At 39.9% G+C, this 22,071-nt stretch overlaps 1 protein-coding gene across 6 annotated transcripts in view; it reads left to right on the forward strand.

Annotated features, from left to right (window-relative positions):
- The window catches only part of diaph2 (diaphanous-related formin 2), an 865,163-nt gene that overhangs the window by 665,526 nt on the left and 177,566 nt on the right, over positions 1-22,071 (forward strand). For all 6 annotated transcript variants that reach the window (XM_041195327.1, XM_041195330.1, XM_041195331.1 and 3 more), the window contains one exon: positions 8,494-8,658. In XM_041195327.1, the coding sequence (XP_041051261.1) occupies positions 8,494-8,658 (165 nt within the window). The remainder of the gene's footprint in view (positions 1-8,493; positions 8,659-22,071) is intronic.

Genomic DNA, 22,071 nt, shown 5'->3' on the forward strand with positions numbered 1-22,071 from the left:
AATGTGGGTGGAGATAAATAACAAAGGAAAGAAGCCACTTGTGGGAGTAGTTCATAGGCCCTCTGACAGTAGCTACACTGTAGGACAGCGTTTACATGAATAATAACAGTTTGCAAGGAAGGTACTGCAATAATCACGGGTGATGTTAATAATTCAATTAGATTAGATGACTTAAGTTGGCAAAGGTGGACCCAAAGATGCGTTCATAGAGTGTACTCTGGACAATTTCTTAGAGCAATAAGTTCTTGAGCCAACCAGGGAGCAGGCTGTTTTAGACTTGGTAATGTGTAATGAGATAGGATTAATAAATGACCTCATAATAAAGGAGCCTCTCAGCAACAGGGATCATAATATGATAGAATTTTGCATTCAGTTTGAGGGTGACAAACATGGGCCTGATAGTGTCAAGCTTAAATAAAAACAATCACAAGAGTAGGAAGACAGAGTGGAATAGGAAACTAGGTTAAAAGGTAAAATTGTTGAGAAGAATGGTAGACATTTGAGATATTTCATTACTCTCAACAAAGATATTTTCCATTGTAGATAAAGATTGTGAAAAGGATGCACCCTCCGTGGCTAACTAAGGAAGTTGAGATAATATCAGATTGAAAGAAATGTGTACAACACTGCAAATATTAGTGGTAAGTCAGAAGATTGGACAAATTTTAGAAACCAGCAAAGAATGACTAAAAAAATGAAGAAGGAGAAATTAGAGTATGAGAGAAAGCTAACTAGAGGTGAAAAAGAGACATTAAGAGTTCCTGCAAGTATATAAAAAGGGAAAAATTTTCAAGAATAGTAGGAAATCAAGAAGCCTACGGGAGAGAGGAACTTATGACAATCATGATCACTAGAAAAACAGTACTAGGAAAACTAATGGGACTAATGGTTGACAAGTCCCCTGGACCTGAAGGCCTGCATCCTAGGGTCTAAAGAAAGTGGCTGCAGAGAGTGTGGATGTATTGCTTGTAGTATTCAAAAATTTCCTAGATCCTGGAAAGCTCCCAGCATATTGGAAAACGGCAAATGTAACAGCACTGTTCAAGGAAGGAAAGGAGACAGAAAGCAAGAAATACAGGCCAGTTGTCCATTTTGGCACGAAGAATGGAAAAGTAGAATATTATTTAACTGGAGAGATACTGCAAAATGCTGCAGCACAGAGGGATCTGGGTGTCCTTGCACATGAATCACAAAAACTTAGCATGCAGGTACAGCAAGTTATTAGGAAGGCAGGTGGAATACTAGCCTTTATTGCAAGAGGAATGGAGTATAAAAGTAGGGAAGCCCTGCTACAACTATACAAGGCGTTGGTGAGGCCACATTTGGAGTACTGTGCATAGTTATTGGTCTCCTTACTTAAGGAGGGATATACCTGCTTTCAGAGAAGTTTCTTTAGACTGATTTCTCAGATGGGGAAAGGTTGAGCAGGTTGAGCCTGTACTTATTGGAGTTGAGAAAAATAAGATGCGATCTTATTGAACCATTTAAGATTCTGATGTGGTTTAATAGGGTGGTTGCTGGGAGATGTTTCTTCTTGTGGGGGGCATATTTTTAATTTTTGTTTTTAACTAAGACCGAAATGAGGAGGAATTTCTTGCCTTGGAAGGTCTTAAGACTCATTGGAAGCTGGGTAATTGAATATATTCAACGACAAGTTATATAGATTTTTTGATTGACAAGGGAGTTGAGGGTTATGGGAGCACAGACAGAAAAATGGTGTTAAGGTCACAATCAGATCAGCCATGATCTTATCGGATGATAGAGCAAGTTTGATGGGCCAAATGGCCTACTCCTTTCCTATTTCTTATGATCTTACGAGGTTTCCTTGCCCATGCTTGACCTGATGCCATGAGATTCATGGGGTGAGGAGTCAATGTTGAGGCCTCCTAGGCCAACTCCCTCCATACTGTACACCAATGTGCCACCACCTCTGCTGGGTCTGTCCTGCCTGTGACACAAGGATGGTGATGGTGTCTAGGACATTGCATGGTATGATTCTGTAAGGGCAGAATTTCCTGCCTACCAGGCAGGCGGGCCTGACCCAATCTCCGGCGGGCGGGGAACTTATCCCCACCGGAGAAGCTGACCGCACCGCCATTTTACGTGGGTGGGCCAATTAATGCCTGACCAGCGTGACGTCCACTGGGAAGCGCTATATGCTTCCTGTGTTGGGGGGGGGAATTCCCCAAAAGCAAGAGTGCGCTCTTTCACGCATGCACACGAAAGAACGCACATCTCCCTGAGGCTAAGTGCTGCCTCAGGGAAATCGCTGACAGTTTTAAAAATATTAAAAATAGAAAAACAAAATCCTTAACATGTCCCCCAATGAGATGGGACATGTTCATAAATTACATTAAAACTGTATTGAACTTTTAAAATCCCCACATGAAACATCATCCCACCAGTGGATGAGGTTTCATGTTTTTTCTGAAGCCCGCCGGGGCTCCTGGCCTGCCCGCCAACCTTAAGGTTGGATGGGTGGGTCCTTTAATTGTTTCAATGATCCTGTCAGTGGCCTGCAGCTGATTTTGCTGCGGGTCCGCCTTCCTGAAAATTTAAATGGGACGTTGGAGGTTCCACCTGACGTCATCCCACGTCATTTTACACGTCGACGAGCGGGCCTCGCCCCCTGATTGTCGATGGCAAAATTCAGCCCTAAGTATGATCGTGTGTGATTGTTGCTTGACCAATCTGTGAGAGAGCTCTCCCAATTTTGGCACAAACCCACAAATGTTAGTAATGAGGATTTATGCATGTTCCTAATGTATTATTTGATTAACTGAAATAATTTTTATAATTAACTGGACGAATGGGGTGAATAGGTTAAAGAAGTACTAGCCAATGTAATTAACAAGTAAATGATTTTGTAATGAACATTTTACAAATTTTGTTCAATCTTTGTTCCTTCTTATCAGGGCCTGTGCATATATTATTATTTACCCAGAAAGATGAACTATTGGGTGATCAGTTTTGCAAATTCCATTAAACACGCTTAAGGTAAAAATTTGTCTGGATTGGTTTTCAGGCCCAGACAGTGTTGCATAATCAGCACCCGCTCTCAACCCAGGGGACCCAGTGCTGGCGCAAAATTGACCCTCCGGCCTCAACCATTTTTGCACAAGCACAAAGTGCTTGTTGCACCTGCGCAGGCTACTCTCTGATCAAAGAAGCTGAACATTGGACTGCTTGCCTCACTGACAGTGGCCCAAAGTCCTGGGAGAGGGGGCTGGAGCAGGCAATAGGAGCAGGGTGAACGTGAAGACTGGAATCAGGGGATGGTTCGCCAGGATAATTTATTTTTGCAAATTTAAAATCATACACAGTTTTTGTTGGCAGCCCCCAAGAGTTGCTGAAGAATTCTGATTAGGCAGGCACTTGCACCTGTTGTGTTCATCACAAACAAATTTTCCAGAGCAGTCCTTCAACTGGCATTAGGCTTCTAAGATACACATGCGACTCAAAATATGTTTTAGATGATCACGAAGGAAACCTAAAAATGTAACTGATAAATTTAGTAGTGACCCAAACATGTGCACAGATTGAGGGCAGCCATCCGACTGCTAGCCTTTTGTTAACATTGCAACCATTTTCTACCCGAAATATGGGTCCTATACAAACAAATTTGCAGTCCTCCATACCCATTCATCGAAACTAGCAGCTCATTAATAATGAGCTAACAGAGGACTAGAGCATACATTTTCTGAGTATGTCAGGGAGGTGCCTACCTTCAGATAAAAAACAGGGCTGAATTTTATTCTGAGGATGGTGTCCCTGCCCTCCACAACTTAAAATTCAAGAGTGAGCCCACCTCCACTTGGCTGGCTCTCCTGATAGCCATTTAAAGGCTATTGGGCCTTTGTGCCCAGCAGGGAGGAAGTCCCATCTCTCAAATGATTGGCCGGCAGCTCTTTTGTCAGCGATGGCAACTTCTTTAACAGTCACCAAAGCAGGCACTCAGCAATGGAGCCCATTCTGCTTTCAATAGGCAAAGGGGGCCCAAAAAGGAGGAACACCTATTCTCCCCCACTACATCTCCCCGCCCCACCCCCCCGGTCCCCCAACCCCATCTCCCTTGCTCAGCTACTCGTCAGCCAGGTTTTACCTGGTGGGCTAGACACTTAGCTTCAGCCTTGCCAACAGCAGGAGGGAGGCCCTTAAGTGCTCCCTAATTGGGCACTTAAAAATCCCAATTGAACCATGGACAAGGGGCTCCTGATGTCTCCGCCACTGCTGGTAAATCACAACATGATGGTTAGGTGGTGGGGGAAGCCCCATTACTAGTCCGAAAGATGGCACCTCCATTTGTGCAGCTCTGCCTGAGTACTGCTTTGGAGTGTCAAGTTGGATTATGTGCGCAAACCCCTGGAGTAAGTTTGCTGCTACTACGATTCATTTCATTCCTGTTTGCTGAACCTTACTGTGCAGCCCAACAGTCGCTATATTTCAAAATAACTCATTGTATGTGTAGCAACTTTAGATTTTTCAAGCAATATGCAAAGGTGCTGTATAAATACTTTGCTTTCTTGCAATTTGCAACTTCTAAAGCAGGTGGCAAACTGCAAATGGAATCAAAGTGATGATTCTGATAGCATTAAACGTTAAGTGGTGTCCCAGCCAACAAACATAGCTGAACTGCTCCTAATGACTACAGATAACTCACTCAAGCGGTTTGCTATCGCTGAGTCTGTTTGGACCTTCCCCAGCCATTGAGGGACAGAGTGCCACCACTGTAGTTGGCCATTGGAGTAACTTGCCTGGTAAAATTAATCAACAGTTTCTACTACAGCAAATCAGGGAACCAATATATAAATATCACATTTGCATTTTTGAGCTGCTGAATAAAACAACCCATTTTAATGGTAATGTTACTCTCTTTGTAACCTCCAGTTCCTGTGCAAGGACAAGCCACTGCTTTTGTCAGGAGATGAAAGCTATTAATAATATATTCCTTCTGATTGTTGGTCTGTACAGATTTTACCCAACTATCATGGAAAGTCAGCAGTCAAAATTTAAAGCCAGAAGCCTGCTATTCCCCATTGCACTGATGTTATAGAAGCCAACCCATAATATAAACAGGACGATACTTTTGAAACAGAAATTACAGAAATGTTTGAAATCGTAACAATCAGTCTTCAAGTCCTCCACTTTTTATCAAAAAAAAACAATTTTGTAGCTAAACAAATTTGTATATCATCATTCAGTTGTATTAGCATAATTGATAGATTTTACGCATGGTTTGCAACCCACAGAATATATAATACATATGGTTGTATATAATGGAATTTACTTTGCGTGGAAATAACCTGGCAAACACTCTCAACTGTCAGTGGCACATAAAACAAAAAAACTTATTCGAACTGCACAGCTGGTTCATAAAACAAAGTGCAGACACCCACGCTCTTTTTCTGCCTCCAAGAATAAGAGTCACTGATAACCATGTCCATTAGGATCTAATCACCACAAATAAAATCCAGTCAAACATACCTTGACACACAGTCCATCAGTGCATTGTCTCCCTACAACCAAAATCCGACCAATCATGTCATGCGCATTGTGATGACTACTGATCCATAGCAATCTAAAGCACAGATGAGATCTGAGCATTCGACTGTCCATATAGGCCCACTACACTCTTTGAATGCAACTTTCCAACAATTATACATGTACAGAGTTATTTCTGTGTTGGCACTTGTGTTGTGGAATCCCACCTAACAATGTACAGGTGTCAAGTCTCCACTTCCTGGAAACCCCACCATATTGTAAAACTGCTTCTACCCAAAGACATTCTTTAAATGGATGGTGTGCAAACAATGGAGAAAGAAACAAGTTGACAACATTATGATAAATCGCACTTTTCTGTTTTCTATATTATATTATAACTCTTGTAGGAATTTGTTTAAACTCTGCAAATTCTATTATTTGATGAAATCATAAGCTTTCATTGCAAAAAATAGATTTTATCATGTTCCAAAGTTCCGTATCCATTCTATGATATTCGGGGGCAAATGCAGAGATAGTGTGCACACACAGGTAAAGTAAACAAAATAACAAGATTGTATTTGATTCTGTTGGACCATGTTTGCGATTCTGCATTTCAAGCTATGTATTGTCCTGGGTGCATATGGCAACCAAACACTTCCATTCTAGTGTAAATACTCAAACTAAAAACAGCTGTTTTACATGGGTTGGATAATTGGCATAAGTATATGACTTCAGTTTGAAAGGAATTAATTATCAAACCCTCATTTACCCACCCCAGTCCCTATTTACGTCCAAGGCAACTGGGTGGGAGAAGTTATTGTTCATGCAGTTGGGATGGATGTAGGTAATGATGAATTGACAGAGGATTTTTTTTTCAACGCAGCACTTCCAAACCCACAAACTCCAGGACCTTGAAGGATAGCTAGAAAATGCATGGGAACGCTGTGATTTCCTAGTTTTCCTCAAGTCCAACTTGACCTGGACATATATTGCTGTTGCTGGGTAAAGGTTCTAGAACTCCCTATTCAACAGATTGTAGAAGTACTATCACTGAGAAGGAAGCTCACCATCAACTTTGGGTGGGCAATAAATGCTGACATTTCTTGCAACTTCCACATTCCGGGAATGAATAGAAAAGACATTTGGGGACCTGCACCAATTCCTGCTTTACCACCTTGTAAACACATTGACGTGTCGGCTTGACTCATTAGATCTTGCGCTCTTCTGAGGCAGAAAGTTGTGCTTCATGACACTTCAAGATTTGTGTAATTTAGCCTGACACTGTCTTGTAATCATTAAAGGAGTGTTGCAATGTCAGAGGTGCCCTCCTTCAGATGTGACATGAAAGGGGGAGATGATGGTATAGTGGTAATGTCACTGGACAAGTAATCCAAGAGACCCAGGCTAATATTCTGGCTACAGGTATTCAAATCCCACCATGGGCAATTAGTGGAATTTAAATTCAATTAATAAAAATCTGGAATTGAAAGCTAGGCTCAGTAATGGCGACTATCATCGATTGTTGTAAAACCCATCTGGTTCACTAAAGTCCTTTAGGGAAGGAAATCTGCCATCCTTACCTGTTCTGGCCTACATGTGACTCTAGATCCACAGCAATGTTTTGACTCTTATCCACACCGTGAAATGACCCGGTAAACCACTTGGTTCAAGGGCAATTAGGTATGGGCAACAAATGGGCAATGCTTACATCCCATGAAAGAATTTAAAAAAAAAACACAGCATTATCAGCCTGTTTCCATAGCTTCAGGTGTTTAAGTCTTGAAGATCAAGAATTTCTATTTGTGTCCTGGCCGGCATTCCTTCCTTGATCAGCCTCACCAAAAAACAGAATTTAACTGTCCATCTCTTTGGTGCACAAAGTACAAACAGCAAAGTAATTTATTTTAAAGTGTCTTATTTCACATGAAGTGCTTTGAGAAATTTCTGAGATGTAATGCTGCTAAAAGAACACAGATGAGTAGATTTTATGTTGGAAACAATTTGGGTCTGAGCTGTACAGACTGTTAATTTATTGCATGCCAAAATCTGCATTTAAAATGACTTGCCTTCCATTACCCTTCTCCCAAAGTAAAGATTCACCAAGACATTGTTACACAATGATAAAAAGGAGACTATAATTGAAGGAAGTTAATCCCATAGACAAGAAAGGTTCCGCAAAGGTTGAACTTGAAATTTCTGTGATCAGAATGCTAACAAGCCAACTGTTTCATTCAAAACATATTCACAATCAGACTTCTCTAAATCACCACTTGTCACTGATACCAAAATTGAGAGAGAAAATCAAGAACTTGGACATTGGTCACCATTTTTAACATTTTAATGTCCAGAACTGCATTGAGAGTTGAACATTTGAGTATTCTCTTTAAGGTCATCTCTATGAATAAATCCTCAACTATTTATTCTGTGCCTACTGCTGGTACTTCTATTATTTCAATGTCCTCTACTTCTGAAAATTGAAGTAGTAGACATATTTAATGCTTCCATCAATGCCCCACCCGTGTCTCTTCAACTCTTTGTGGCCCTATGCTTTAATACTAACGTGTTCACAGAAAATATTTTTATTGCCTTCTGTGGGATTATTTGCCAGTTTTCTTTCATTCTACCTATTAACCTTTCTAATCACCTTTTCTATAACTTTGTTAAATTTCTGAACACCATTTACATGAAATAAATTATTTTTATTTTTGAAAAAAGTTAATAAGTACAAATAATCAGAGTTCATAGTAGCCAGAAGAAACACGGCTAGTTAAAAAGGTGTAAAATCATCGTGTTGCTATGAATGGAATAAAAGTACAAAGATTGAATTGTTTTAATAGAAAAATACTCTTCATTTTCTACTAATGGCAAAGGTAAAATTGCCAGGACTGTTTTGTTTCCATGGGAATTGTCTAGATAACATGATTCATGAGATGCTGCAAGAACTAAAGCTGTCTTTTTATTTTTCAATGGACTGTTATGTCTTTTGCAATAAATTCCTTAACCAAACTTCACAGCTTTGCCAAGCATGCAAGAGAACAGTATGAAAAACTTTCCAACATGTACGGAAATATGATGAAGTTGTACAAAGGATTGGGTGAATACTTTGTCTTTGATCCCAAAGTTGTCAGTATTGATGACTTCTTCACTGATCTCAGAAACTTCAGGTCCATGTTCCTGGTGAGTACTACAAACCAAGAGAGCATTTTGCACCCTTTCAAATTTATTTCACATCTTTCTAATATATGTATAAAATGTTAACTTTATTACTTTGAATGAAGGCTTTATCTTTTTAACTTATCACAAAGGGTTTATTTTAATGAACTAACAGGATTAGTAAAGGCAAACTCAATAAAAATAAAATATTTTCCTCTGCAAAGATTCAAAGCCCATCTTTAAGTTAGCCTTTCACTCAGGGCCTATTTATATATTTTATACAGTCATTCCACTTCAGAAATAATTTATTTTGCCAAGCACTTATAAATTTTATGGCACCATTTAACATAATATAATGTAGCAAGGCACTTCAGAAGAGTGTTTAAAAAACAGAATTTGACACTGAACCATATGAGGCAACATTAGGATAGATGGCAAAAAGCTTGGTCGACGAGGTAGGCTTTAAGGAAAGTTAGGAAGAAGGGAAGAGAGATGGAGAGGTTAGGGCCTAGGCTGCTGAAGACACTGTTTCCGATGGTGGAACAATTAAAATCAGGAGTGCTAAAGAGCCCAGACTTATAACAGCACAGATATCTCAGTGGGTTGTGGGGTGGAGGGAGATTACAGAAATAACAGTGGAGGGGGGTACAGGTGTCAAGGCCATGGAGCGATTTGGTAACAAAGATAATTTTTAAATTAAGGCATTGCTTGATTGGGAGCCAATCTAAGTCAGTGAGCGTAGGTGTGAGAGGTGACTGGGACTTAGTACTGGTAAACACAATAAAGTTTTAGATTGCCTCAAGTTTATGGGGGGGAGAATATGGGAGCCTGGACGGGAGTGTGTTGGAATGGTCAGCCTAAAGGTAACAGATGAATGAATGTGGGTTTCAGCAGCAGGTAAGCTGAAGCTCAGGTGGAGTTGGGTAATGTTACAATGGCGGAAATGGGAGGCCTCCGTGATGGTGCAGATAAATGATGGGAAGCTTATTTTGGGGTCAGATTTGACGTCAAGGGTGCGAACAGTGCTTTAACTTATGGGACAAGGATGGAGTCAGTAGCTAGAGAGTGGAATTTGGAGCTGTGACCAAAGACGATGGCTTTGTGCTTCCAAAATATTTAATTTGAGGAAATTTTGGCTCATCCATTACTGGATGTCTGTTAAGCAGCCTTATAAGCAACAGTGAAGAGGGGTGGCGGTGAGGTACAGCTAGTAGTGTCAGCATGTACGTAAAAACTAACTCTTTGTTTTCAAATGATGTCACTGAGGAGCAGTGTGCAGATGAAAACTAGGAAGGGACTAAGGATAGATCCTTCGGAGACACTAGGGGTAATGATGTGGAAACAGGAAGAGAAGCCATTGCAAGTGATACTCTGGCTACAATTAAATAGATAAGAACAGAGCCAGGTTGATACAGACCTAACCAGCTGGATGATAGCAGAGAGGTGTTGTAGGTGGATGGCATGGTAAACCATGTCAAAGGCTGTGAAAGGACATGGAGGGATAGTTTGCCTTCATCATAGTCAGATAAGCTGCCATTTGTAACTTTGGTGAGAGCTGCTCTGGCAATGTGGCAGCGGTGGAAACCTAACTGTAGGGACTAAACGTGGAGTTCCAGACAAGCTGGGAATGGGTTTAGGCAGTGACAATACATTCAAGGAGTTGAGAGGAAAAGGAGGTTGGAGATAGCCATTAATTTGCAAGGATGATGGGTTCAAGAGTTGTTTTTTCAAGAGAAAGCTGATGATAATAGCTTTACAGTGGAGAGGAATGGTACTGGAAAGGAGAAAACTGTTAACAGTAGGAAACGTTTAGAGGAAGTTTGGCCTGGTGGGCTAGTGCAGGGAGGAAAGCAACAGAGGCACCTGATTGCATTATTTCAATCCTAGTGGCAAAGAAGTCCATAGGTTTCTTGCACTTACTGTAGCAGGTGAGAATGGAGAAGATGGGAAACTATTGCATGTGGTAAGACATTATATAAATGTATGTATTATTGACCACTTTGGTCCTCATTTACATGCTGAGCAAGAACATCTAGCAAGGTATACAACAGGTCGCAGATTCACTATCATTTATTTTTCATCTGGTAATAAAAGTGAACATTATTCCATGGTCTCCATGAGTGACAAAAATTAATTTGAACCTCCGACTAATTAAATCGTGCTTTTTATTTTCATGATATATTTAAATCATCTTCATTTATAATCTTAGCAATATTTGTAGATATTGCGAAATACTTTCATGTTCAACAAAATGCAAAGGTAATATAAAATCTGAAAGTAATACTGCTTCATACTTTAACATTGTGTATTGATATGCTTTTGGGAAAGCAATATTTTCATGCTTATTGGTCCTATTGATTACTAATAGCATTCCAATGCAGTGACAATGAAAGAATATTCAATACAGTTGTTGTAATGAAGTACTTAATGAGCTGGAAACTAAAAACAATGTATAATATATTTTCTTCAAAAAGTATTTTAATTAAATTCTACTGTACATAACTAAGAGAGAAAAAGGCCAATAACCAGTGTGATTAAGTCCTTGAGAAACCTAAATCTATTTATTCCTGAGAAACAATTACTGGTATTATAGACCCTATAATGGGTGGTTCTGCTGTAGATAATCCTGATTATAATTGTGGTCCATAATGGGCCGAATAATGTGCATCACAACCTTATTCAAGGAGGTCCAATGCCTCCAACAATCCTTCATGCCTAAAATCTTTCTTGTTTTAAATGTTCAGCAAATTGCCAAACCTAAATGCTATTGTGCTTGCAATCTGCTGACATTCTGATAGACTGAAGCCAGAAACTTGGTACACTCTGCTTCAAGTGGGCAGCCATTAATTCTGCTACACTCCCAGATTCTGTAACCAATAAAGAAAAATTGGTCTTATATGATCTACTTTTAAAGGAATCGCAGATTTTCATATTTGATGTACTTCTGTGGCTTCTATATTACCTTCAGTTGCATTGTTCAATTTGGGAATTAAGCAAAAAATATATGAAGCTCTCAAATTTTAATTGAGGTCTTGTGTTTTATGTTAAAATGATTGCATCAGTTGTCTGTTCAGAGTTTATTTTGAAGAAACCCAGTTTAGTACTCTGTGGATGAGTGCACCAAAGTGTCGTACTAAGCACTACAGTCCAGGACAGCTGTAGTGATGCTACAAATGCCTTTACTATCTTCTGCTCATAGTACAGTAACTTGCCTTCCCCCCAAACCCCCTTACCATCTCAACACTCCCCCTCCCTGACAACCCTTCTCCCAGCTTGAAAGTTCGCACCTCTTAAGTGGTAGTTGTGATTCCTCAGTTCAGGTAGGCCACATCACTCATCATCTAGATGACATGTTAAAATTGGCAACTTGGGAAGGCACCAGAAGCTCTATGCAGCCATGTTCTACTTTGTTTGTTATCTTCTGAAGAAAAAGAGAAGAAAATGAGAAGTGAGATGAGATGCTTAGTTCCCATGTGGCAGGTTACAGTATACCACAGCTGTAAGCTGGGCTGATCAGTAAAATTGAAATTTGTTGGAATTATAAATTGAAACTCTTGAAGTGGGGGTGATGAAGTCATTTTGACAAACTGAAATGAGTCATTATGATGCACTCTTAATGTATAATTATAATTAGTTTTGGTGGTGTCACCACGCTGAGATTTTTGTTGACATAATTATAAAGTTGGAATTGATAAGTATTACGACCGGACCCAGACAAGGTTCCCAATTTATTAAATTCCCAGATGAGATCCACAATTTGTTACAATTGGGACGGGACTCCAATTTTGTTATGATCGCGCGTGAGGTGGAATGAGCTGATTGCCCTCTTGGTTCAACCCCTTTGGTCAGTTGCAACAAGGTTAGTTTAAAAATGTTTCGCCCGTGAATATATTTTCCCAGTCCAAATGTGTTTAATGTTTAGAAGGAGCCAATTTAATCAGGCTTTCTTGAGTCAAAGAAAGAGTAACTTCATTAGTTATTAAAACCTGAGGAAAAATAATTAAGTGACACCAAAACACACATACATACACACAGATCAGAAATGGGAAGTTAAGAGTCCAAATAAAAGTTTAAGAAATATATACAAATCAGTCCTTGGCTTGTTCATGAGGCATAGATGGCAGTACATTGCGGCCGTTAAGTTGGGTGATTTCAGTTGAGCTGACTTTGGCAGATTCACAGTTTGTTGGAAACACTGGTTGGCTTACCTCAGTTAGAGGAACCCGGGTTTTGCAGGGTAGCTGAAGAGGCTATCCTGTTTCCTTATGGTTTCTGCTAAAACTTTGCCTCAAGCAAAAGAGAGAGAGAAGGACGAATCACCTGTCTCTGCAGGGCTAAACGACTGGTGTTTCTTCTTGTTTCTGTCACTCACCAACACTGGTCTGCAGCTAGCTTTTTAACACATTTTTCCTTGTGTATTCCAGGGTGGGGAAATAGGTATGTCTTACACCCAAAGTCCATTTTTCTTTCATCTCAGAACATTTTACACATTCTGAGATATAAATCAACAGGAGATGAATTTTTGGATGGCTGCTGATATGTGGGAATCAGCCTCCATTGTCTTTGCAACACAGAAAATTAAAAGTCCAGTCTTTTGCATTTTCCATATCTTCCTTTCAAGTATCTCTGTTTGAAGTAGGCCTTGACACCTCTTCAGGTGCGACATTCCATTTTCTCTCCGAGAGTCCTGTCAGTATAATCCACATAGGAATTCTCCAGAAAATGGTCACTTTACCTTATCAACCATCTTTTGATCAGTCTTTGCTTGTATTTCTTTAAAAACACAGGTCTTCCTTAAAAAAAAATCAGTATGCCCGCAGGCAGTTCATAGCTGTAGTCCACTGCCATTGTATAAGGAAGAGGTATTGGATAGGCTGTCTGTACTGACCAGGACTGGATGAGGTGCATCCAAAGATATTGAAGGAACTGAGAATGGAAATTGCAGAGGTACTGGCCATAATTTTCCAGTCTTCTTTAGACCCAGGGGTGATGCCAGAGGACTAGAGAATTGCAAGTATTACACCCTTGTTTAAAAAAGATGTAGAGATAAGACCAGCAACTACAGACCAGTCCATTTAACTTCAATAGTGTGGAAGCTTCTAGAAAAAATAATTCATGACAAAATTAATAGTCATTTGGGTAAATGAGGGCTAATTAAGAAAAACCAGTGTGGATTTGCTAAGGCCAAATCATGTTTAACCAACTTGCTGGAGTTTTTTGAAGAGGTAACAGGAAGGATTGATGAAAGTGGTAATGTTGATGTTATGTACATGGACTTCCAAAAGGTATTTTACACAGTGCCACGTAACAAATTTATGAGTAAAGGTTTGGCTCATGAAATAACGGGACAGTAGCAACATGGATGTGAAATTGGCTGAGTGACAGGAAACAGAGAGTAGCAGTTAATGGATATTTTTCGGGCTGGAGGAAGGTTTGTAGTGGAGTTTTCCATAGGTCAGTGTTGGGACCCTTGGTCTTCCTAATATATATCAGTGATTTAGATCTTAGTGTACAGGACACAATTTCAAAATTTGCAGATGAAACAATACTTGGAAGTATTGTGAACTGTGAGGAGTGTAGTGTAGAACTTTAAAAAGGACATAGACAAGTTTGGGGAATGGAGGACAAGTGGCAGACAAAATTAAAAGCAGAGAAGCATGAGGTGATTCACTTTTGGTAGGAAGAACGTGGAGAAACAATAAAATAAAGAGTACAATTCTAAAAGGGTGCAGGAGCAGAGAGACCTGGGCGTATTTGTGCATTGGTCATTGAATTCGGCAGGATGGGTTAATAAAGCATAAGATAACCTAGGTTTTATTAATAAGGGCATAGAATACAAGAGCCAAGGAGTACAACATAGAGTACAAGGAGGTTATATTTACTTGTATAAAACACTGGTTCAGCCTCAATTCTGTACGGCTTTGGGCACCACACTTTAGAAAAGATGTGAAGGCATTAGAGAGAGTACAGAAAAGATTCATGAGAATTGTCCCGGGGGTGAGGAATTTCAGTTACATAGTTAGTTTGGAGAAGTTGGGACTGTTTTCCTTGGAGAAGCGAAGGTTACGAGGAGATTTGATAGAGGTATTCAAAATCATGAGGGGTCTGGACAGAATAGATGGGGAGAAACTGTTTCCACTGGTGGAAGGAATGAGAACTAGAGGATATTTTAGAAGTAGTGGAGACATGAGATACTTTTTCATGCAGCAGATCTGGAATGCACTGCCTGAGAGTAAAGTTCAATTGAGGTAGTCAAGAGGGAATTGGATTATTAGCTTAAGAGAAAGTATGTGTAGGACTACGGGGAGAAGGCAGGAAATGGCAGTAGGTAAATTGCCATTCGGAGAACTGGCTCAAACATGATGGGCTGAATGGCCTCCTGTGCTGCAACAATTCTGTGATTCTGTTACTAGTGCCAACCAACATTAATGTAAGGAAGACTACATCCAGGTGATGATCTTGCATTGTCTATTTTCACCCTGCAGCTGATTCGCAACCTACTTTTATTTATTTTGTAAAGTACCTTCTTTTAAAAAATTCAGTCTTCTACTTTCATTGATAGTCAGTTTTCTGTGGATTAATAAAGAGCTCAAAGTCTGCCAATCTTCTTATGCTTACTCCCTCTGGAAGTATAATTATGCTCTTACTCTTGCACAAATGGTGGAGTGTTGCACTGGCAAGTATCATTTAATAGCGTAACATAAAAGGTATTAATATTCCAAAAGCTCTCCTTGTGGACTATCCTGGCTCATGGTACATGAGGAAAAAAAGAAAACAAATCCTTATTTTAATTAAAGTGTGAACTGGCTACTGAATAATCTGGTTTAAAATGTTGACAAATTCACTTGGCTCTGAGCAGTTTTTTTTTTGTTTTGCTTAGCTTTCTGGTAATATTGGTTAGTATGAATCCCAATCTGTTAACTAAATTTATTTGTACTGAAATACTGCTAGTGGAAATTACTCTCCACAGATACTCACAAACAATGAAAAAAAAGAACTCTCCTTAAGTTGACAATCTTATTAAACAGAAATCATTTCTGATATCCAAGATTTTTTTGTGGAATAGATTCAGTAATCCACTTTTGTTATCATCTTACGTGATCAATTAATTTAAAATACAGAAAGAACGACTGCTTCTACACTACCAGTTGTTACCTATCCACTCAAAGCATTGGCTGCAAAGCCCAGTTGTGAAGGATTTGTCTTTCAGTTACATTTCTTCTTGCAATAATTTATTTATATGGACTCCTATAAAGGTGTGTTTTGAAAAAATCATCTGTGATTGACAACACGAAACCAATAAGGACAACTGCTATTTCGGAAATTCTCCAAGTGCTTTTGATTTTTGCACAACAAAAGTTTGCCTTGCTTATGACATTGATTATTTTTTGTTAAGAGTAAAAGTCCTTGTCATTCACCCTAATAGATCCTGAATGCGGTGCATTTCATACGCAAGTCCCCCCAGGACAAAAATGTCTTCCTTATAACACACTTCTTTAATTTCAACAGTAAAATGTATTTATAAGAAGAAATAGAATCACTGCAAACAACAAAGCTTCTGAAACAGCATTTGAAATTTGCTTCAACATTGAAGAACTTGCATTTTTTAAAATTTGCCAGCAGTTTTTTTTTTCTGCTGTTAGTTATCTCAAGAAAAATTAAAGAACTTTGAAAGGAGTCATGCTGACATGTCTTTTTTTTAATACTTTTATATACTCTACAAGTAAACAAGTAACAGAACTAGTAAAACAGGTTAGCTTTGATGCTTTAAACTCTGATCTGCACTACGTTGTTATTATAACTCTTTGTATGCTCCATAAAATTGAATTAAAAGAAATAAAGAGTATAATTATAGTAAAAGCCGATCATGAATGAGTACTGAGGACCTATAATTCATAAATGTTGCAGATGTGGGAGCCTAAGGGGGAGGTTATGTGATGGGTAAATCACTTACTTTAATATTTCAAATTAGAATATTAAATATTATCAAAAGATGATTAACTTATTCCCATTCATACTAATCTTTCAACTAATCTAGCCCAAAACTCAATGGAATAGTTGAAATTATGAAACACATGTCAATAATTGACACTGCGACTTACAGACTTATGTATACATTGTAAAGATATGTTTATAGGTTCATTATCATAATTCATGTCTACTTTGGAAACTGAATAAGAAAAAAGGTAGATTCCAGCTTGGAGCATGTAAAATTACACATGCATCCTTTGCCTTTATCCTTTCAAGAAAATACATTATTACGTAAATGGTCCCTGAAGGCATTAAATGAATGAAGGGAAAGAAACTCCAGTTGTATCACTTCTTATTTAAAGCACTCATCTCATTTCATATAATAAGGTAACATATAACAGTACAACGACTAGGGGGTACAGATTTAAGGTTTTGGGAAAGAGATTCAGGGTGAATGTGAGAAGGAACTTTTTTTATGCATCGAGTGGTAATGACCTGGAACTGCCTGCACATGGGGGTGGTGGAAGCCAAAACATTCAATGATTTCAAACAGAAATTGGATGGGCACTTAAAGGACATATGAACATACAAAATAGGAGCAGAAGTAGGCCATTTGGCCCCTTGAGCCTGCTCCACCATTCATTAAGATCATGGCTGATTTGTTTATGTTTCTAATTCCACATTCTCGTACATCCCCCATAACCTTTGATTCCCTTGCCTATCTACTGCTGCCTTAAAAATATTCAATAATCCCACCGCCACTGCCTTCTGAAGTAAAGAGTTCCAAAGTCGCACAACCCCCAAGAGAAAAATATTCTCCTCATGTCTGTCCTAAAAGGGCAGCCCCTAATTTTATAACAGTGCTCTCTAGGTCTAGACTCACCCACAAGAGGAAATATCCTTTCCACATCCACCTTATGAATACAGTTCAGGATCTTATATATTTCAGTCAAGTCATTCCTCTTCTAAATTCCAGTGAAAACAAGTCTGTCTAACATTTCCTCATAAAACAATCTGCTCATTCCAGATCTACTAAATCTACTAAACCTCTTCTGAACTATCTCCAAGGCATTTACATCCTTCCTTAAATAAGGAGACCAAAACTGCACACAATATTCGAAATGTGGACCATCAATGCCATGTAGAACTGAAGCATAACATCCTTACTTTTAGGTTCAATTCCTCTCATAATAAACAATAGAATTACTTTTTGTGACTCATGCACTAGAACAGCTAGATCCCTCTGTAGCTCGGAATATTGCAGCAGTCCTCCATTTAAGTAATGCTCTACTTTTTTACTCTTCCTGCCAAAATGAATAACTTCACATTTTTGCACATTATACTCCATCTGCCATATTTTTGCCCACTCACTCAATCTGCCCATATCCGTTTGCAACTTCCTTATGTCCTCTTCACAGCATACTTTCCTACCTATCTTTGTGTCATCTGCAAATTTAGCTATCGTGCTTTCATTCCCCTCATCTAAGTCATTAATATAAATTATAAAAGTTAAGATCCCAGCACAGACCCCTGCAGGGCTCCACTTATCACATCCTACCAATCGGACAAAGACCCATTTATGCATACTCTCTGTTTTCTGCCAGCCAGCCAATCTACTATCCATGCTAATATGTTACCCCCTGCACCATGAGCTTTTATTTTCTGCAATATATACTGTTAATGTAGCACCTTATCAGATGCCTTCTGGAAGTCCAAGTACAGCACATCTACAGTTCCCCTTTATCCATGGTGCATGTTGCTCCTTCAAAGAACTCCAATAAATTGGTTAAACATGATTTCCCTTTCAGAAAACCATGCTGATTCTTCCCAATTTCCTCAAGTTTCTCTAATTGCCCAGCTATAACCTCCTCAATGATCGATTCTAACACCTTCCCCATGACAGACGTTCAGCTAACTGGCCTAAACTTTCCTGTTTTCTGCCTCCCTCTCTTCTTGAATAGAGGGGTTTTATTTACTACTTTCCGGTCTGATGGAACCTTTCCAGAATATAGGGAATTTTGGAAAATTAACACCAACGCATCTGCTACCTCATTAACCACCTCTTTTATGACCCTAGGGTGAAGTCCATCAGAGATTGTCAGCCCACAGTTCCATTTGTTTGCTCAGTACTGCTTCCCTAGTGATTGTAATTTCTCTAAGTTCCCCTCTCCCTTTCACCTCCCGATTTACAGCTATTACTAGATAGTTTTTTTGTACCCTCCATAGTGAAGACAAAAGCAAAATATTTGTTCATTTCACCCACCATTTCTTTATTATCTACTACTAACTGCCCATTCTCACTCTCTAGAGGTCCAACACTCACTTTTCTCACTCTTTTCCTTTTTAAATACTCTTGCTATCCATTTTTTACATTCCTAGCTAGCTTCCTCTCATACTCTAACTTCTTACTCCTGATTAACCTTTTAGAAATTCTCTGGCGTTCTTTATATTCTTACCAATCATCTGACCTGCCACTCCTACTTGTACAGATATATGCTATTTTCCTTAAGTTGGTGCTTTCCACCTTAACTTCTTTAGTTAACCACAGAATTTTTCTTTATAGTAGGAATATACTTATTCTGAACGTTCTGAAATACCCCCCTTACATGTCTGCCACTGCTTCTCTATTGACCTATCCCCTAGTCTAGTTTCCCAGCTCACTTCAGCTAGCTTAGTTTTCATGCCCACATAGTTACCCTTATTTAAGTTTAAAATACTAGTCTTAGACCCATTCTTCTCCCTTTCAAACTGGACGTAAAGTTCAACCATATTGTGGTTGCTAGGGGTGTCTTCACTCTGAGGTCATTGATTAATCCTGTCACATTGCACAATACCAATCTAATATAACCTGTCGAAGGTTCATGAGGACTCGAAATGTCAACTCTTTTCTTCTCCGCCGATGCTGCCAGACCTGCTGAGTTTTTCCAGGTAATTCTGTTTTTGTTTTTAATATAACCTGCTGTTTGGTTGACTCCATAATGTGCTGCTTGAAGAAACTATCTTGAAAGCATTCTATGAAATCCACATCCAGGCTACTACTGCCAATCTGATTTTTCCAGTTTATATGTAGATTAAAATCACCCACAATTATTGCTTACCCTTTATCACAAGCACCCAATATTTTTTCTCGTATACTTTTTCCTAAATTGTGGTTACTGTTAGGGGACCTGTAGACCACTCCCGCTAGTGACTGCTATTCCCCATCTCCACCCAAACCAATTCTACATTCTGATGTCCTGAACAGAGGCCATCTGTGACTATTGCAAAAGTGCCATCCTTGATCGATTGTACTACCCCTCCACCTTTACCTAGCTTCCTATTCTTCTTGAATATCATGTACCCCTCAATATTCAGGACCCAATCCTTGTCCTCCTGCAGCCGTGTCTCCATAATAGCTATTAGATTAGATTTATTTACTTCAATGTGCACTATCAATTTGTTTACTTGGTTAGGAGTATTCAGATACAGTGCCTTTAGTTTTGTCTTTTTGTTATCTTTGTAACATATAATCTTAACTGTTGGTGTATTCTTAGATTTTATCTCTCTGACCCTCATTTCCCATACTACTATTATGGTCTCCTGCCTTGAATCTACCCCTTGATTTGCCACATCCACACAAGCTTGATTCCAAACCACCCCGCCCCCCCCCCCCCCCACCCCCGCCAACTCCTTGTTTAGTTTAAAACCCCCTCTACTTCCCTAGTTATGCTGTTCACAAGAACAATCGTCCCAGCACGGTTTAGGTATAGATAATCCCAACAGTTCAACCTCCACTTTCCCCAGCACTGGGGCCAATGCCCCACAAACCAGAACCCACTTCTCCAACACCAGTCTTTGAGCCATGCATTAATCTCTCTAATCTTATTTACCCTATGCCAATTTGCACATGGCTCAGGTATTAATCCAGAGGCTTATAATAATCCTTTAAGGTTCTGCTTCTTAATTTTGTATCTAGCTTTTCATACTGATTATGTAGAACCACCTTCCTCACCCTGCCTACGTCATTGTTACCTAAATGGACCACAACAACTGGATCCTCCTGCTCCTACTGAAAGTTCCTCTACAGCCCTGAGTAGGTGTCCTGAACCCTGGCACTGGGCAGGTAACACAGCCTTCTGACTCTCGCTTTTTTCTGCAGAGAACAGTGTTAATCCCTCTCACTATACTGTCCCCTACCACTACTACATTCCTGTTTGCTACCCCTGCTTGAATGGCTTCCTGTACCATGGTGCCATGGCCAGACTGCTCATCCATCTTGCTGATCTCGCTTTCGTCCACATAGATTGTGAGCACTTCAAACCTGTTGACAATTGCAAGCCTGAGGCTCCTCCGCTACTGTCTGTTCATTCCCATTACCTGTCTCACTCACAGTCACATCATTCTGCCCTTCACTGCTGACCAAAACAGATGACCCTATTCTAAGACCATCTTCTGGAACAGGTACTTCTCACCCTCTCTTAGGCTGCGCAGTGTTTGCAATTCAGCTTCCAGATCAGTAATACTGATCTGGAATTCCTCCAGCTGCTTACACTTTCTGCAGCACTAGGGGGATCGAGCAGGAGAGTGAGCCTGGCTGAGTTGGCATAGATTGATGAGCCAAATGGGCTTCTGCACTGTAAATGACTTCTTGGTCCAGATTTTCATCGCAATAGAGAGGCTCTCTGTCATGGCAAAAATCCTGAAATGGCCAAAAATTCTAGGTCCTGCCCCCAAGCATGGCATTTTCCATTTTTGCAGGGTTGGAGTGGAGTTGTGCCAGGTTCGCATATGTGCTGTTTACAGAGGCAGCTGGCCATTTAGATCACCAGCTGCCTCCACTGAAGTGGGAGTTTGGTAGGCCAGGCATGTCAAACCCGGAATATGGAGATTAGAACAGGTCTGAACGTGGTGGATTTGTTTGGAGAGGTAAGGTATCTCATTGGATCAGTCTGGTACACCTTTGGGGGGCAGGTAAGGCACTCTTTGGGATTGTTAAAAGCGAATACGATTATTCACTTTTTATGCACAAACTCATTGGAACTGTCAAGGAGCTGTCAAAGAACTGTCCAGCTGTCAAGGAGCTGTCAAAGCTGTTGAGCTATCAAAGGATGGTAGGATAATAGGTGAGTTGGCATGCAGAGTGTAAGGGCAAAGTATAGTGGGTGTGGGGCACTAAGTTGATATATGGGCTAAAAAGGACCATGGGGATGTGGAGGACATAGGAGGTATGAGGAGCCATCGGGAGTGGGTAGAAGGATCTGGATTGGCATAGGGGATGGGTGGGGCGCACGAGGTAGCTTGGCATAGATGGGACATCAGGAGTGGGAGGGCGGGGTGTGGTGTGAATTCTGAAGAGATGTTTTTTGTTCTATTGTCTTCTGTCTTATTTATATTAAAACAGTGCTGGAACAGAGGCAGGCCTTCCGCCCAGCCCGCCACCTCACCTGGCAGCTTCCACACTTGTTCCTGGGGCAGCAACCCTGACTT

This window comes from Carcharodon carcharias, chromosome 9 (genome assembly GCF_017639515.1).
Source record: "Carcharodon carcharias isolate sCarCar2 chromosome 9, sCarCar2.pri, whole genome shotgun sequence".
Taxonomy (NCBI): Eukaryota; Metazoa; Chordata; class Chondrichthyes; order Lamniformes; family Lamnidae; genus Carcharodon; species Carcharodon carcharias.